The sequence below is a fragment of the Cuculus canorus genome, chromosome 27 (genome assembly GCF_017976375.1).
Source record: "Cuculus canorus isolate bCucCan1 chromosome 27, bCucCan1.pri, whole genome shotgun sequence".
NCBI lineage: Eukaryota > Metazoa > Chordata > Aves > Cuculiformes > Cuculidae > Cuculus > Cuculus canorus.
In genome coordinates this window covers 3,486,059-3,503,934 of record NC_071427.1, presented here as the reverse complement: position 1 = coordinate 3,503,934, position 17,876 = coordinate 3,486,059, and the positions used below count along the sequence as shown (strand labels likewise).

Sequence of the window (17,876 nt, the reverse complement as noted above, 5' to 3'; positions counted from 1 at the left end):
CCCCATGGCAGCGCTGGCGCAGAGCCAAGACCGATAAGCCGCCTGCTCCCATCTCATTCCCTTCGCAAACCGCTTCCTCCAGCGCCAGCTGCTCCTCCACACCCTGCAGAGCCAGAGGCTCCTCCATCGCCGCCTCGGGGTCTTTCCCCTCGCAACCATCCCTGCTCCGGTTGCTCCTTCTACTATGGATAACATCCACGCAGGGATGAGTCCCGTGGCACCAAACCTGCCCTGATGGCAGGAAAGGGAAAGGAGCAGCGGTCCAAGTGGCTCAACCCTCTCGGTCTCGCCCAGCTCCAGCCCATAGCCAGGGAGAACCGAGGCTGCGTCCAGGATAAGGCAAAACTGTGCTTTTTTTGTTTGTTTTTATTATTAAATACAGCCCAGGAGGGACAGAGGGAGATGAGGACAGAGCCCATCTGCCCCAGAGCCTTAACAAAAAAAAAAAACCAAACCCTCACACAACAAAAATTTAAAACCAAAGAAAATCCTCAATAATAATAATAATAAAAAACCTAAATAAAACAAAACAAACAAACAAAAAACCCCTCCCAGCTGCCCCAGTCCAGATTTAGAAATAAACCATCAAATAAAAGAACAAAACAAGGAGAAAGTCCCCAAGAAATTCACTGCGAGCAGCAGCCGCCACCTCCCAGCCCAGCGAGGTGCTTGGCCACCCACCCAGGGCCACCTCCACCCTTGGCCGCTCTCCTCCGGCTCGGCCACCCCGACCATGGGCTGCGCGTTCTTTGGGAAGTCAGGGCAGGCAGAGTCCACCCGTCCGTCCACGGGGTTGTCCGCCTGTCCGTGTGGCACGGGCCCTCCCGCAGGTCGCACCTCTCTGGTTCTCAGTAAATGACCTCGTAGACTGTGGCTTTCTTGTCCCCTGAGCCGGTCACGATGAACTGGTCATCCGTGGAGACGTCGCAGCTGAGGACTGAGGAGGTCTCCTTCGACTGGAGAGAGGAGGGCAGCGGAGTAAGAGTATGAAGCAGCCCCAGAGCAACGTCCCGCTCCCACCCCTTGGCTCCCGGGGCACTGAATTGTGCCCAGCGAGGCCGAAGGGATGAGTTGGTTGATGGGGCTCAATATCGCCAAGATACATTTCTCCCACCTCTATAAGGACAGGCTGGGAGAGTTTGGGGTTGTTGAGCCTGGAGAAGAGAAGGCTCTGGGGACACCTTAGAGCAGCTTCCGATACTCAAAGGGGCTCCAGGAAAGCTCTGGAGGAGGGGCTCTGGATTAGGGAGTGCAGGGATGCGATGATGGGAATGGTTTTAAGCAGAAAGAGGGGAGATTGAGATGAGATCTTGGGGAGAAATGTTTTGCTGTGAGGGTGGGGAGGCCCTGGCCCAGGTTGCCCAGAGCAGTGGTTGCCCCATCCCTGGAGGGGTTCCAGGCCAGGTTGGATGGGGCTTGGAGCCCCTGATCCAGTGGGAGGTGTCCCTGCCCATGGCAGGGGTGGGACTGGATGGGCTTTGAGATCCCTTCCAACCCAAACCGTTCCATGATTCCACAATTTACTGGGCAGCCCTGGCTCCTGGCAACCTTACCTGGAGGAACTTCTTCCCCCCGCAACTCTGATGGCTGCGCGTGCCTCCTCCATACCTGGAAGATGCTGGCTCCGTAGGGCGTTCGCCAAGCGTTCAGCAGGTTGTCCTTCCCTGTGCTCACAAACCACTTCCCTGTGGGAGGGACAGAAGGGATAATAGGAGCGTGGTGTCACCAAACCAGGCCCACCAGCTCCGTTCCTGCACCAAATCCTGCCCAGGTTGTGTTAAACAAGGTGGGGACAAGACGCACACGGTGCTGCCGAGGGGCTGGTTAACAAAAACAGCAAAGGGGAGTCCTGGGACGACAGAGCTGAGAGCGCAGCCGTGGGTGTTGCTCCAGGAGGGATGGACACCCCTGCTCTGAGGGACACCACCGGCATCCACGCGACCAGGCTGGCTACCAGAGCCGCTGCCTGCTCCCCTCCCAACGAGCCCTGGGCTCCGTGGCCAGGAGAGAAGGTGGCCTCCAGGAGGGTGCAGAGAGCCACGGGGCTGGGCGAGGCGCGCCTACCGCACGAGGCGAATTTGAGGGAGAGGACGCAGCTCTCGTGGAGGTGCAGCTGGTACTTGTCCGGTTTGGTGATGTGCAGGATCTCCACGTTGCTGCTCTCCATGCCCACTGCCAGCCACTCGCCCGTCGGGCAGTACCCCAGGGAGAAGATCTGTGGGAGAGACAGGATCAGGCACGGCAGGTCCCGGTGGGCTGCGGGATGCTGCCGGCTCTACCCTGTGCCCACCTGGGAGCTGAAGTCGTGCTGCTGCAGCTGACGCCCTTCCCGCAGGTCCCAGCACCGCACCGTGTTGTCCAGCCCCCCTGTCCATAGCTTGGTGCCGTCGTTGGAGATGTCGATGCAGCTGGCACCATCCGTGTGACCTTGAAACTGCCTGGGAAAAAGGGGCACGGAGAGGGCACCAGGGTTGCCAGAGCCTGCAGCGCAGAGTATGGACTGGGGCAACACCCAGCAGCAAGGAGATCCCTGCTGCAAGAACAGGGATTGTCCCATGCCTGGGAGTAAGAGCTCAGGGAGGGGTGAGGATGCCCCAAAGGGGATAGAGCTGCCTGAGGAGCCCCCAGAAAACCTCCCCATGCTCCCCCAAGCCCTGCGCTCACCTAACCAGCGTCTGGTTCTGCAGGTCCCACACCACGATGTTGCCGTCGCTGCAGCAGGAGAAGCAGACTTTGGCATCGGGGCTGATGGCCAGGGCGTAGCAGGCGGGGGCAGAGGAGGTGAGCTCGGCCTTGATGCGGGGCGTAGGGGCTGCCAGGTCCCAGATGGAGAGGGTGCTGGCCTCCCCTCCCACGATCAGGCTCCGGCCGTCGGGGAGCAGCTTGCAGGAGCGGATGTAGTTGTCGCGGTTCTGGAGTGCAAGTAGGGAGGACCCAGTTACCCCCTTCCACCTCCAGGGATGGAGACTCCACCAGTGCCAGTGCCTGAGAACCCTTTCCAGGAAGTAATTTTTTCCCAATATCCAATCTAAGCCTCCTCTGGTGCAACTTGAGACCGTTCCCTCTCGTCCTGTCACTTGTTACTTGAGAGAAGAACCCACTTTGCTCCAATCTCCTTTCCAGGAGCTGCAGAGAGTGATGAGGTCTCCCCTCAGCCTCCTCCTCTCCAGCCTAAACAGCGCCAGGTTTCTCAACTGCTCCCAAACCCCCTGGGCACCACCCCCTTCCCCAGCTCCATTTCCATCTCCAGATGCGCTCCAGCCCCTCAATGTCCTTCTTGGAGTGAGGGACCCAAAACCGAACCCAGGATTTGAAGTGTGGCCTCCCCAGTGCTGAATCCAGGGGGATGATGCCTTCCCTGCTCCTGCTGGACACCACCATGGCCAGGAATAGATGTTGGCAAAAGGCATCTCTTACTCCAGGCACCGGCACACAAAGCAGTGCCGAGGGGCAGAGGTGTCAAAGCCCCCAAAGGGCTTGGGATGCCCAGAGCAGATAGGGCAACGCAAGGGAAAACACCAGGAGCACAGAATCACCGTCCACCCCAGGAGCCCCACATCACCCCTGCTTAGAAACACCCATGTAGACTCCCCCAGTGCCCATCATCATTGCTTTCAGACGGCTCCTGCACCCCGGAGGTCTCCAATGGGGATCTCAGACTCTCCTCTCCAACACATCCTGGTGGCACGGTGCAGGGAAACAGGGAAACGAGCCATGCCGGAGCGGCAGCGCACCCTTCCTTACCAAACAGTCCAGCTGAGCCACCGCCGTCTTGGTGCCCGGCTGCCCCACGTCCCACACCTTCACGCAGCCCTTGCCACCCGTGTAGACGTGTCTCGTGGAGTTGCTGATGGTGACGGCGCAAACCACCTCGCCGTGGGTCAAGGTGTGGAGCTGCCGCGCGTGGCGGGGGATGCCGGAGCCGATGAGGGCGTCGGGTGGGAAAGGCACCGGCTGCATCTGCCCGTCAGCGCTGACGTGGAAGGAGTAGGCGCTGGAAGAGGACGGAAGAGTGAACAATCCCTTCAGGAATCATGATTGTTAAAGTTGGAAAAGACCTCCAAGCTCATCCAGTCCAACCAGCAGCCCAACACCACCATTCCTACTCAAACATGGCCCAAAGTGCCAAAGCCACATATGTTTGGAACCCTTTTAGGAATGAGAACCATCCTACGCGGAGAGTGGCCGGCGTTGTGTTGGACGCCGCCAGCGCCACTTGGGGTTGGATTCGTGAGCAGAGCGATGCTTGATGAAGCCCACGCTGGGTCCCAGCCCGGGCTGTGCCCCCCCAGCCCTTGCTCCCCGCATTCCCTCTCCCAACACAACCCTACTTACGGCTTCCCCGAAGTTCCCACTTGCATGCCGGCCGCCAGCCCTGGGACGCGCATATGGGGGTGCGGATCGTAGCCCACCTGGAAGAGACAGCGGGTGAGAGCAGTTCGCCCCCCATGGTCCCCAAAACCCCAGGGGAAGAGGCTCACGCACCAGCGGGGAGCGCCCGTAGCTGCCGGCTCCCACGGCGGCCGCAGCCCCGTTGAGCTGCGGGGACACGAGGTGGAGGCTGGCGTAGGCACCGGTGCCGGCCATGTCCCCGTTAACGGCAGCGTGGGCCATGCCGAAGGCGGCTGAGTAGGGGCTCTGCACTCCCAAGGGGTTCCTCAGGCTCAGGGCTGCCAGGGGAGAGGTTGCATGAAGGGATGGGTTCCAGAGTCCAGGATACATCGCTCAGAGCTGCCCACCCGGGCTCTGGCAGGGCCAAGCTCACCCAGGGGATCCACGGGGGCTTTGGCAGCGATGGGGCGGAATTGTTGGGCACCGCTGGAACCCGAGGCTGCAGCATCGCCCTGGGAAGTGGGGGTGCTGGACTTCAGGCTGGGGGTTCCTGCCTTCTCCACCTGCCGAGAAGAGAAGGGGAGAGCTGACAGCCACGCTACCGCCCTGACGGGGGGGGGGGGGTCTCTTCAGGTCCCCCGCAACGAGCTGGTCCCTGTTTCTCAGCCCTGAGGGCAGCCCAGCCAGCACTGCAAGGGCTGTGGGCTGGGACATAGGATCATTAATGTTGGAAAAGCCCTCTAAGCTCATCCAGCCCAACTGTCAGCCCAACACCACCATCCCTACTAAACCATGGCCCAAAGCACCACACCTACACAGTTTGTGAACCCCTCCAGGGATGGAGACTTCACCACCACCCCGGGCAGCCTCTGCCAGGGCTTCACCACTCCCTCAATAAAGACATTTTCCCTAATATCCAATCCAAACCTCCCTTTGGTGCAACTTGAGGCCATTTCCCCTCATCCTATCCCTTGTCACCTGGGAGGAGGAGACATGAGGGGGGATGTAACGAAGCTGGAGCCCTCCCTGTCCCCCCAGCATCGCCTTTGCTCCATGGGGTTGAACGCATGTGCACTCATCTCTGGCAGCTCCGCCGGACGAGCCCCAGGAGCAGGGATGCGAGCACAACCCTCAGGCAAAGCACCCTGGTTGCCCCACGCGGCGCAGGTACCGTGGGCGCATCCTTGCTCCGAGACGGGGATGTGCTGCTCGAGGAAGCCATGGAGGTCGGGCTGAGCGGTACAGCTTCCTTCTTCCCCAGTGGAACCTTCTCCACTCCGTTCTCCCGGGATGAGTAGGAGTGGACGCTGTGTGGGGAAGAGGGGTCCTGGGGAGGGAGGGAAATGCGCGGGAAGCAGAGCGGGCAGGAACATGGAATGATAGAATAGTTTGGGTTGGAAGGGACCTTAAAGATCATCTAATTCCAACCCCACTGCCATGGGCAGGGACACCTCCCACTGGATCAGGGGCTCCAAGCCCCATCCAACCTGGCCTTGAACACCTCCAGGGATGGCGCAACCACTGCTCTGGGCAATCTGGGCCAGGGCCTCCCCACCCTCATCATGAAGAATTTCTTCCTAACATCCAGCCTAAATCTTCCCCCTTCCAATTTAAAGCCAGGACCTGGATGGCTGGTGGCTCAAATGAGACCAGGCTGGGAGCCTGGATTCATGGGCTCATTGGCGCTACCAGTGAGGGCTGGTGAGCACGACTCAGGGGTCCCCCCTCCCCAGATTGCCCACCTGGGCAGACGGATGGGCAGCGCACATCAACCTCAACCCCCTCCCAGCCACTGCCACACTGACCTCATCCACCACCAAGTTGTCTTCGCTTTTGTCTGCGTCGCTGCCCTGAAAGGTAGAGGGTGGTTGGAGCCAAAGGGGCTGAAGCTTCCATCTGGGAAGCACCGGAGTTGGGGGCCAACTCCGCTTATCACCTTGTAAGAAGAGACAGGGATGCCCCAAGCCCCCCCAAGCCCCCCTTCCTGGGCTCACATAATCTGTAACAAAGTCCTTCTCCTCCACCTTCCTCTTCTTGCTGCTGCTCAGGTACTCGGAGATGGCTCGTGCTCGCTCCCCGTTGGGCAGCGCCAGGGAGCTCTGGGGTAAAAAGACACAGCGTTAAGGGCTGCAAACATGGGGTTAGCGGCACCGACACGGGGCTGTGCCTGGTTCCCGGAGCATGGACAGACCCAGCACAGCTCCCACGCCACCGGTTTGGGCTGCAGCTCCTGCCAAAGGAGCAAGGAGGAGGAGGATGCTGAGGGAGAGACAGTGGGGACCCCCCCCATGGGGGAGAACACCCATCCACAGGGCTCTTCTGGCACTGGGGACCCAGGCAGAGAGCAGGATGGGTCCCCAGCGCAGCTATCCGCTCCCAGAGTCCCAGCCAGAGCCTGTGCAGCTGGTGGAAAACAGTGCAGGAGAAGGAAAAGGTACTTACGGGGCCAGGGTCTCGCTCTGTCACCGTGGCAACGCAGAGGCGCAGCAGGAGAAGGGGAAGGAGGGAAGGAAGGAAGGAAGGAGATGTTGTGCCATCACCAAAAGTCTCCCACTCCTTCCACAAGAGTCAGGGTGCTCGTGGCAGAGCTGGGATAGCACTACAGCAGCAGGATTGTCCTGAGCCCCCCACCATCCGTGACTCTTGAGGCCATCCCACCACCATCCCAGGAGATGCTACTGGCTGGGGGAAGTCTCCACCTAGACCCTTCGAAGCCCGCAAGACCCCGGCTCTTCCAGACTGGTTGGGAACCCCAGGGCATGGAGAAGCCATCCCTCACCCCAGAAAAGTGCCCAAGTGGGAAGGACACATGGAGCAGAAGCAGCCCCGGGGCACAGCATCACCCAGTTCCCAGGGAGGACCCACCAGATCCGACCGACCTCCATCACCACCCCGGCTCCCGTGCCCTCACGCTCACCCCTGGGCTCGGTGTCGTGGGTTCCTCGGTCTTCTTTGGCGAGGAGCTGGGCTTGTGCCCCCAGTGCCCCCGAGAGCGCCAGCAGCCCGGAGGCGCTGCCGATGCCCGCGAGGCCGGTGGGCTGCATCCCGGAGGGGTGAGGGGTAAGCGGGATGGGGGGAGCGTGGTGCGAGAGGTGCTGGGTCTGGAGCTGGTGCTGGAGAGGAGCAGGAGGAGAGAGCAGAGTCAAAGGGCCACGTCAGGACAGCCGCTGGGCACAGCGGGGAAGAGGCGCCTCCTGCCCACCGGCAGCCCTGGGTCGGCTGGGGATGGGACTTGGGTGATGATGCTCCAGGGTGGTCCAGCCAAGATGTGAGGGCCACAACGTGCCTCCTGCCACCACCTCCCACCTTGTTACAAGAGCTGCTGGCACACATCAGGGACATTATCCATAATCCATACAGACGGAGGGGACCCTACTCATAATCCATACGGATGAAGGACCCTACCCATAATCCATATGAATGAGGGACCCTACCCATAAATCCATATGGATGAGGGACTCTACCCATAAATCCATATGAATGAGGGACCCTACCCATAAATCCATATGGATGAGGGGACCCTATCCATAAATCCATATGGAGGGGGGGATCTTACCCATAATTCATGTGGATTGGGGAGGACCTGACCCGTATCCGTACAGATAGGGGACACTACTCATAATCCATATGGATGGGGGATCTTACCCATAATTCATGTGGATTGGGGAGGACCTGACCCGTATCCATACAGATGGGGGACCCTACTCATAATCCATAGGGATGGGGGGATCCTATCCATAAACCATATGAGTAGGGAGGACCTAACCCATATCCATATAGATGGGTGACCCAACCCATATCCACATGGATGGGGGACCCAACACGTATCCATATGGATGAGTGACACAATCCATATCCATACGGATGGGGGACCCAACCCATATCCATACTGATGGGGGACCCAACACGTATCCATATGGATGGGTGACCCAACACGTATCCATACGGATGGGTGACCCAACCCATATTCATACGGATGGGGGACCCAACACGTATCCATACGGATGGGGGACTCAATCTATACGGGTGGGTGACCCAACCCACATCCATACAGATGGGGGACCCTACCCATAATCCACACCTCCGTACCACTGCGGTCTTGAGGGCATAACCAAGGCTTGGGGGTGGTGGTGACCCCCCCTTCCTCCAAGTGAGCCACAGGGCATCAGGACACAGCGACATGAAGCAGCCATCAACCCCACACCCTGTTTTGACCCCTCAAGGACTGCTGGTAGCCCCCCAGAGCAGCCTGGTTTGCCCCCCTCTTCCCCCTTGACTCAGCCAAGGGTGGGAGAAGACCAGTGGGGAAGGGGGCTACAGCCATCCACCGTGTGCTCAGGACAGGACAGCCCAGCCCAGGGAGGTGCCATCGCCTGCGGGAGCCCAGCACCCCAGCCGAGGGGTGTCGGGAAGGGGTGGGCAGAGGGTTGACGTACCCCGATCGCCGCGTTCAGGTCGGTCATAGTCACCTGCTTCGCACGCTCCACGGCCTGAACAACCTGCTGCTGGTGCTGTGGGTGGAGAAAGGCACATCAGCACCAGGAGATGCCACTGCCAACTCCTGTGGCTCCAGCAGGGCTCAGGCAGCCTCGTTTCTTCAGGGCATGGGGCAAAGCCAGCACCCCAACCCAGCCCAAAGCGCAGGGCCCTGGTCCCTGAGCAGGGATGCTCCCAGTGCCCCAAGGGAGCTCTGCCAAGCAGGGATGCTCCCAGTGCCCCAAAGGAGCTCTGCCAAGCAGGGATGCTCCCAGTGCCCCAAGGGAGCTCTGCCAAGCAGGGATGCTCCCAGTGCCCCAAAGGAGCTCTGCCAAGCAGGGATGCTCCCAGTGCCCCAAGGGAGCTCTGCCAAGCAGGGATGCTCCCAGTGCCCCAAAGGAGCTCTGCCAAGCAGGGATGCTCCCAGTGCCCCAAGGGAGCTCAGCACACCCAGTTGGTCCCCAGGCATAGATGCTCCCAGTGCCCCAAAGCAGCTCTGCCAAGCAGGGATGCTCCCAGAGCCCTGAGGGAGCTCAACATGCCCGGTTGGTTCCCACTCCGGGATGCATCCTGTGCCCCAAAGGAGCTCTGCCAAGCAGGGATGCTCCCAGTGCCCTGAGGGAGCTCTGCCAAGCAGGGATGCTCCCAGTGCCCCAAGGGAGCTCTGCCAAGCAAGGATGCTCCCAGTGCCCCAAGGGAGCTCTGCCAAGCAAGGATGCTCCCAGTGCCCCAAAGGAGCTCTTCCAAGCAGGGATGCTCCCAGTGCCCCAAGGGAGCTCTTCCAAGCAGGGATGCTCCCAGTGCCCCAAAGGAGCTCTGCCAAGCAGGGATGCTCCCAGTGCCCCAAGGGAGCTCAGCACACCCAGTTGGTCCCCAGGCATAGATGCTCCCAGTGCCCCAAAGCAGCTCTGCCAAGCAGGGATGCTCCCAGAGCCCTGAGGGAGCTCAACATGCCCGGTTGGTTCCCACTCCGGGATGCATCCTGTGCCCCAAGGGAGCTCTGCACACCTGGTTGATCCCTGCTCAGGGATGCTCTCAGTACCCAGAGGCAGTTCTGCCGAGCGGGGATGCTCCTGTGCCCCAAGGGAGCTGTGCACATCCAGTCTGTCCCTGCTCAGGGATGCTCCCTGTGCCCTAAAGGAGCTCTACACACCCGGTCGGGTCCCGAGGGTTCACCCACCTCCTGAGACAGGAACGGGATGAGCTGGGCACAGATCACGTTGAGACGCTTGGCAATCTCCGTCTAGCAGTGGGAGAAAGGCAGTGCCCGTCAGGGTGAGGGACAGAGCTGCAAGGGGGCAGAGCCCTCCCCATCACCACCCAAACAGCCACGGGGGTGCTGGCTCTTGGCCCCAAGAGCTGCTGCTCTGCACCAAGGAGAAAAAAACCACCCCAACAAGGACCAGGAAAGCTCTCTTTCCTAACACCACTCCATCCAAAGCCATGAGCTCAGCATCCTCCACCCCCATCCTGAGAACCCCAGGGTGGATCCCAGCTCTGCCAGGGATGGGGAGCCCCATGGTCCCTGCTACCGAGGGCCATCCCCAAGCAAGCCCCCAGCCCCACAGGTCATGGCCCCAGCAGGCTCCTCTCTGCCCTCTTCGCAGCCCCCTGCCAGCCCCACGGCTGCTAATTGCAACTCTCCCAGCCTGCAGGAAGCCCTGGAGAGGTGCTCTCCTTACAGCTGCTGTTTTTCTGCAACACTTGAGTGCCACAGGCAATCAGGAGCACCGAGCGCGGGAGCAGCACAGGGTGGGAACGCAGCGGCAGCGTGTCCTGCTCTGCTCCCATCTCACCCCACAGACACGGCTCCCACGCTGCACGTCTCCGGCTACGGGAGAGCACACGGAGCCATCCCTGACCCCACAGAGCATCATCCCTGGAGAGAACCCTCAAGGGAAGCGAGATCAGGTCCCTGCCCCGAGCACCAGTGGGTGACAATGGGAGAGCAGACGCAGCTGGAGGCAACAGCGGAGATGCCCACGCTGCTCGTCATCACACGGAGCTGGGAATCCCACCGCAGCGCAGGAGAAGGGGCTGAGATCAGGACCTTTCCCAAAATCCGGTCCCTCTCTGCTCCTGGGCAGGCAGAGGATGCTCTGGAATATTGTCCCAGCAAGGTGCTGTCTTGAGCTCCAAGGAGCTCCCTACCCACACCAGTGGGGAGGATGAAAGCCTAACCAGAGCCGGCATCGGGGCAGAGAAGGGCGTTGAACCTTGACCCTTCTTGTCAACCCCAGAGGAGACCAGAGGCTGAAGGATCCCGACAGCCAGGATGGAGCTGACCCTGGATGTCCTCATCAGGACCTACGCCTCTGGTGGGGACACTGGGACATTCTGTGCTGCCTTCCAAAGCGGCCACCAACCTCTTTTCTTTTTTTACCAGACCCACAGAGAGCAGAAAGAGCCCGGCACCCGCCCTCGTTTCCCCTTCCGAGGGGAGGGAAAAAAAGAGAAAGAAAAGAAAGCAAGCGGGGGGAGCAAAGAGATTTGGCAGCCGGCAGTTCTGGGAAGGATTTAGCTGTCTCCTGGGGCCGGCAGTGATGGATTCTCTTCCCTAATGCACTGATGGGCAGCAGCTCCTTGGGGAGAGCTGCCTCCAATTCACTCGCACTCGTTAATGTGCAATTTACTGGCACTTTAACGCTCTCAGCATGAAAAATGATCATGCTGTTTGCAGCCCCCCCAGCCACCGGCACCGTCACCTCCCTTCTGGCTCACGGGGAAACGCGTCCAAAGCCAGGCAGATTCGGGGAGGTGGTTTTATAAGAAGCTACAAGCCCCTTTCCACGCCAAAAAAACCAAAACAACAATAAAATATTAACGTCTCCTGCTCATTCCTGCCCTGAGCATCCCCTGCCGAGCCTGTGGCTGCCTGCAAAACCTCTCCCAGCACATCGACAACCCCTAACCCATCACCCTCCAAACAAACCCACGGTGAAACCACCCCACATCCCATCTCTTGGCTCTGCCAGCGCTGCCAGGACCACGGGAACTGGGTGCGTGGGAGCCTCTCGGGGATGCCGAGCGCAAGCGGATGCACCATGCGCTCCGCCGCCTTCACCAGCGGTAAGGCAAAAAGCGCTTCTTTGGGGTGGCAAGCACTCAGGACCGCAGCCCATACCCCTGAGCGGAGCTGGATTTGGGGGAAAAGGAGGTGAATCGGTGACCCACCCTCCCCGCAGAGGCAATAACTCGCAGCTCCCGCGCAGGCGGTTCCCATTTCTCACACAATGGCCGCTGGCTGTCAGAGCAGACTTACGGGCCCTTGTTAAAAGTGCAGACAGCTCGCTGGCGGGCGGCCAACGGCACCTGGAACCGACGGAAAACACGAGCCTGTGCTGGCCATGGAGGGAGAAGCGGCAGCCGGATGAGAAGAGCAAGCAACCCTCCAAGGAAGGGGTACCGGGCTGCATTGGACCCTCAGCATCACCCCTTGCAAAGGCGGTTTCACATCTCCTTCCCGGCTCAGCACGTGGGGAATGGCAGCATGGGGCAGGATGTGGTGTGGGAAATGATGGAATGATGGAAAGGGCAACAAAAAAAAACCCCTCTCGGTGGGAGCAGGCATCAGCCTGCCCTGTGCTGGGCGTCTCCACGCCAGCTCCCACGCAACAGTTGGCAGAGGCGGCAGCGGGGCTCAGGGTGGGAAGGAAGGAGGCCGTGGCTGCAGCACGCCTCGTCAGGCTCCTCCGCAGCCTCGTTAAAAATAAATGAGAGGAAACCTTCTGTCTCAGAGCAGCTGGTGACCCGGAGCGTGGCACAGCGGGAGCGAGGGATGGGGAGGCAGAGAGGGATGGGGACGCAGCGAGGGATGGGGAGGCAGCGAGGGATGGGGAGGCAGCGAGGGATGGGGAGGCAGAGAGGGATGGGGAGGCAGAGAGGGATGGGGACGCAGCGAGGGATGGGGACGCAGCGAGGGATGGGGGCGCAGCGAGGGATGGGGGCGCAGAGAGGGATGGGGGCGCAGCGAGGGATGGGGGCGCAGCGAGGGATGGGGGCGCAGCGAGGGATGGGGGCGCAGCGAGGGATGGGGGCGCAGCGAGGGATGGGGAGGCAGAGAGGGATGGGGGCGCAGCGAGGGATGGGGACGCAGCGAGGGATGGGGACGCAGCGAGGGATGGGGAGGCAGAGAGGGATGGGGGCGCAGAGAGGGATGGGGACGCAGCGAGGGATGGGGACGCAGCGAGGGATGGGGAGGCAGAGAGGGATGGGGGCGCAGAGAGGGATGGGGACGCAGCGAGGGATGGGGACGCAGCGAGGGATGGGGGCGCAGCGAGCGATGGGGACGCAGCGAGGGGAAATGCACACTCCATAAGGAGTCCACAGCCCCCTTCTCCCCACCTTAGGGAGCTCCCAGCTCCCTCACAAGCACAGCCTTCCCTCGGCACTGGGCAGCTGCAAAAGCAGTGAGCCAAAGCTCATCACCCAGCTGTGATGTGACACCAGCATCCTTCGTCCTGCAGGAGCCAGTTTCCTCCACCACCATCCCCAAGCGAGCGCTCAAAAGCCATGCAAACACAAGTCTTCCACCACTGTGCGCTCCTCACTGCAACAAGAGCTTGGCAACCCAGCTGGGAACGCGCTCCCTGAACCCAGCGAGCAAACGGCAGCTCATGCCTGGAGCACAGACGCGTGTGTGGAGAGCTGAGGAGCCAGGACAGGGTGTGACACGGAGCTCCCGAAGCACAGGGTGTCCCTCATAAGCACAGCCTTCCCTCGGCTACAACAGGGAGTCACCTCCCATGCTTGCCCTTGGGCAGGGATGAACCCAAAGGACCCAGATGGTGAGCAGGGATACGGAGTTGGAACAAAGGAGCCAGGACAACGCTCCTGTCCCACCCAGACTCACCTGTTTGTGCATCTCGATGTTGAGGCCATAGGACATCTCGTAGTACTGCAAAGGAGAGAAGGCAGCATCAGCACAGCTGGGGTGGCCAGTGGGACTCACAACTGGAAAGTCCTCTCCAGCCCTGCTGTGAGGGGTCAGCCCAGCCACAAAAGCCCACATTATGGCCAGGCCAGGAGGAGAACACGGTCCCCAGCTCCTTGTCTGGGAGCAGAGGGCTCTCCAGGACACGGCTGCAGCCCACAGAATGGACATGGTCCTCCTTGTGGCTCTTGGAGAGGAGGAAACCCCCACGGGAGCATCTTCACCATCAACCTGCCTGCATGAGCTGCGGCAGCAAGCCCTGCTCGAAGAACCGCAGCTCAGTTTGGGGTAAAATCAGGCAATAACAGCCACGGGAAGCAGATCTCAGGGCTGGCCACACAACCAAAATGCGAGAGGTAGCCAAAGCATCCCAGGGCTGAGCCTCCTTTGATGGTTCAGAGGAAACACCCCCCACCGCCCTCCTCTTTTCAGGTGGAACTCACTAACCATGACATAATGACGCTGGATTTCTGTTTTTTCTGTTGCCAGCTTTTCACATTCTAACTTCAAGCTGTAAAAATAAAGAGGAGAAAGAGAGAGGAAGGGAGGAAAAGAGAGGGAGAGACCCCCTGCTTCCCCCCAGACAAGATCTCCCAGGCTGCACAGAGCAGGAGCCCTCTCAGTGCACCACGTGCTCTCAGATCCAATCCCGTCTCCCAGGACAAGGCAAGAAAACCACCTGAAAGAAGGTGGGAAGGGGTTGATAAAGATGAGACAGACAGCAAAGGGATCCAGGCGCCAGGAAATAAAACGCATGGAGTTTTTAACCCCCTCTCCAGCATCTGCTTCCCAAATGGAGCGAGCTGCAAAGCTTGAGCTGCGATTCAAACCTCGCTGTGCCATGTGGGGAAGGGGAGGTGTTCCTGGCCAGTAGGACTCCAGGTCATCTCAGTGATGCTTCCAGCTCTGCCCAGAAACCAAGCCTTGGATGCCAGTGCCTTCATCCCAGGGCTTTAGGCAGGAGAAGGCTGAGATTCCCCCTCCAACGGTGGCATTTCAAGGTACCAAGGTGGCATTTCAAGGTACCAAGGTGGCATTTCAAGGTACCAAGGTGGCACTTGGCACAGACAGAGCAGTGCCTGCAGCAGCGTTCCCTGCCACCGGCCTCTTGCCATCATCAATTAAAGGCTGGAACGGTTAGAACAGGTTCAGAGGAGGCTACAAAAGATGATCTGATGGCTGAAACACCTCTACTGTGAGGACAGGCTGAGAGAGTTGGGGTTGTTCAGCCTGGAGAAGAGAAGGCTCCAGGGAGACCTTAGAGCAGCTTCCAGGGCTGAAAGGAGCTCCAGGAAAGCTGGGGAGGGACTTTCTCCAAGGACCTGGAGTGATAGGATGAGGGGAAATGGCTCTAAATTGGAAAGGGGAAGATTTAGATTAGACATTAGGAAGAAACTCTTTACGATGAGGGTGGGGAGGCCCTGGCCCAGGTTGCCCAGAGCAGTGGTTGCCCCATCCCTGGAGGTGTCCAAGGCCAGGTTGGATGGGGCTTGGAGCCCCTGATCCAGTGGGAGGTGTCCCTGCCCATGGCAGCGATGGAACTGGATGGGCTTTAAGGTCCTTTCTAACCCAAACCATTCCGTGATTCTAGGAAACGCCCACCACCACGCTGTCCTGAGAAGTCCAGCACCTTCTCACCTGTGGTATTGGTTCTGCAGGAACTGGAATTCCTCCTTGATGCGGTCCAAGGTCTCCGGGTACGTCAGCTTGAGGGACTGGGGGGTGCTGGGGATGGCGCTGGCTGCAACAGCGGCTCCTGAGGCAGCAGAGGGTGCCTGGAGATGGGCCTAGGCAGAGAAGACCACCTTGAGGGTCACTGCAGTGCTCAGAGAGGGTTTCTCACACCCAAGAGGCAATGGCACCCGGAGGAGGTGGCAGAAGGAGCTATCGCAGAAGAAAGCGGTCATAGCCAGGCACTGAGGACAACCCATCTCCACCTTTCCAGCATCGGGTGCAGAAGAGGAGGATTAAGAACCACGCTGGCACGGGGTGCGCAGCCTCCAGCCCTCCCCCCCAGCCCTGGTCCATCCTTGCCCGCGTGTCACACGGCACATCTTTCCACCTGCTCCTCACCGGTCCCACCCTGACTGGGATCCAGCTCCCAGCCTGTCCCAAACCCCACATTCCCGCAGTTCTGGGGCTCAGCATCACTTTGGGAAGAGCGTTCCTGAGCGCGTTCCGGGCCATCCGCACAACTTCCTGAGTCAAACAGCTCTGCTGTGGCCACACGTGCTCTTCCATGACCTCAAGAGACGAGGACGAGCTCCGGACTCACCGGCTGCCGGTTCTGCGGGAACATCTTTGGCACCACACAGGTCCAGGATCTCTTTTTGCCGCTCCGGGCACCGCTGCGGGCTCAGGACAGGGGACCTGGAGGTGCTTCCCAGCTACGGATCAAGCCCTGGGAGAGAAAGGAGGAGTCACTGCAGGGCAGGGCAGAACCCTGGGACACCAGGACAGGGACCACAACAGGGACGGCAGCAGGACCGGCACCAGAACTGGGACCAGCAGAAGGACTGGGACCAGAACTGGGACCAGGACAAGGACCGGCACCAGGACTGGGACCAGAACTGGGACTAGGACAAGGACCAGCAGCAGGACCAGCACCAGAACCAGGACCAGGACAAGCAGCGGCACCAGAACTGGGACCAGAACTGGGACCAGCACCAGGACTGGCACCAGAACTGGGACCAGGACAAGGACCAGCAGCAGGACTGGGACCAGAACTGGGACCAGGACAAGGACCAGCAGTAGGACCAGCACCAGAACCAGGACCAGGACCAGGACAAGGACCAGCAGCAGGACTGGGACCAGAACTGGGACCAGGACAAGGACCAGCAGCAGGACCAGCACAAGGACCGGCACCAGAAATGGGACCAGGACAAGAACCGGCACCACGATAGGTCCCACGACAGGGACCAGGACAAGGACCGGCAGTAGGACCGGGACCGACACCGGGGCTGTCCCTGCCCGCAGATGCCCGGGACCCCCGGCCAAGCCGCTCCTCTCCGCATCCCCGCGGGGGTCTCCGGTGCTCCTGCCGCCCCCCGGCTCCCGGCCCCGCCGCGCCGCGCAGACAATGGCCCCGCCACCGCCCGCAGCCGCGGGGAGGGACCGGCCCCGCCACCGCCCCGGCCCCGAGCGGCACCGGCCCCCGCCCGGCAGGAGCCCAGCGGCGGAGCCCGAACCGGAGCGGCGGAGCCCGAACCGGAGCGGCGGAGCTCGAAACGGGGCGGCGGAGGAGCTCGAACGGGGGCGGCAGACGAGCCCGAACCGGAGCAGCGGACGAGCCCGAACCGGAGCAGCGGACGAGCCCGAACCGGAGCAGCGGACGAGCTCGAACCGGAGCGGCGGAGCACGACCAGAACCGGTGCGTCGGAGCCCGGAGCAGCGCGGCGCGGGATGGGACTCACCGCGCTACAGGACCCGGACCCGGCTCGGGAGAACGATCCGAGCCGGGCCGAGCGGGGCCGGACCGAGATGAGCCGAATGGAGAGGGACCAGAGCGAACCGAGCCGAAGGGAGCTGAAGCGAGCCAGCCGAGTTGAACCGAGCTCAACCGAGCTGAAGCGAGCCAGCCGAGCTGAACGGGCCAGTGGAGCCGAGCCGAATAGAGAAGGACCAAACCGAGCCGAGCTGAATTGAGAAGGACCAGAGCGAGCCGAGCCGAATCAAGCTGAACTGATCCAACCGAGCGGGACCGAGCCGGGCTGGGCTGGGCTGGGCTGGTCCGAGGCGAGCGGGGCTGAACCGAGCCGAGCCGAGCCGAGCCGAGCCGAGCCGCCCCCGCCCCGCCCGCCGCGGCCGCCGCTCTGCGGAGCGCGATCAATGAAGGAGCGCCAGCGCCAGCTCCACGTGGGGCCGGGCCCGTGCGGGCAATCGCCGCAGCCCGCAGCCAATGGGAGCGCCCCGAGCCCACGTGGGGCGCGCAGAGCTGCCTTCCCATTGGTCAGCCCAGGCGGAGCTGTCAATCAAACACGGGGCCAGGGAGGAGGCGGGGGGTGGGGTGGGAGGAGAGGCGGTTAACCCCTGCGGTGCCGGGCGGGAATAAGGTGCGGGGGCACCGAGGGGCATCGGGAGGAGGAGGAGGAGGAAGAGGGGCACGGCCCCTTCCCAGCCCCTCAGCGGGGACCCC

General features: G+C 61.2%; 1 protein-coding gene across 5 annotated transcripts; it reads right to left on the bottom strand.

Moving 5' to 3' along the window:
* Positions 1-460: 460 nt before the first annotated feature.
* Positions 461-17,518, bottom strand: LOC104067729 (transducin-like enhancer protein 1). 5 transcript variants are annotated; one of them, XM_054049923.1, is made up of 21 exons: positions 17,155-17,518; positions 16,017-16,142; positions 15,380-15,528; positions 14,189-14,252; positions 13,661-13,705; positions 9,989-10,051; positions 8,769-8,843; positions 7,250-7,445; positions 6,775-6,791; positions 6,327-6,431; positions 6,138-6,182; positions 5,504-5,659; positions 4,766-4,895; positions 4,486-4,670; positions 4,336-4,412; positions 3,745-3,994; positions 2,665-2,912; positions 2,291-2,438; positions 2,065-2,215; positions 1,609-1,685; positions 461-956 (listed from the first exon to the last, which is right to left on the bottom strand). In XM_054049923.1, the coding sequence occupies exons 2-21, from the start codon at positions 16,038-16,040 to the stop codon at positions 849-851; spliced, it is 2,313 nt and encodes a 770-aa protein (XP_053905898.1). In that variant the 5' UTR covers positions 16,041-16,142; positions 17,155-17,518; the 3' UTR covers positions 461-848. The 5 variants fall into 5 exon arrangements, 4 of the variants coding, with proteins under 4 accessions (XP_053905898.1, XP_053905900.1, XP_053905896.1 ...); XM_054049925.1 differs by having other exon boundaries at positions 8,802-8,843; XM_054049921.1 differs by lacking the exons at positions 15,380-15,528; positions 16,017-16,142; positions 17,155-17,518 and having other exon boundaries at positions 14,189-14,799.
* Positions 17,519-17,876: the final 358 nt, after the last annotated feature.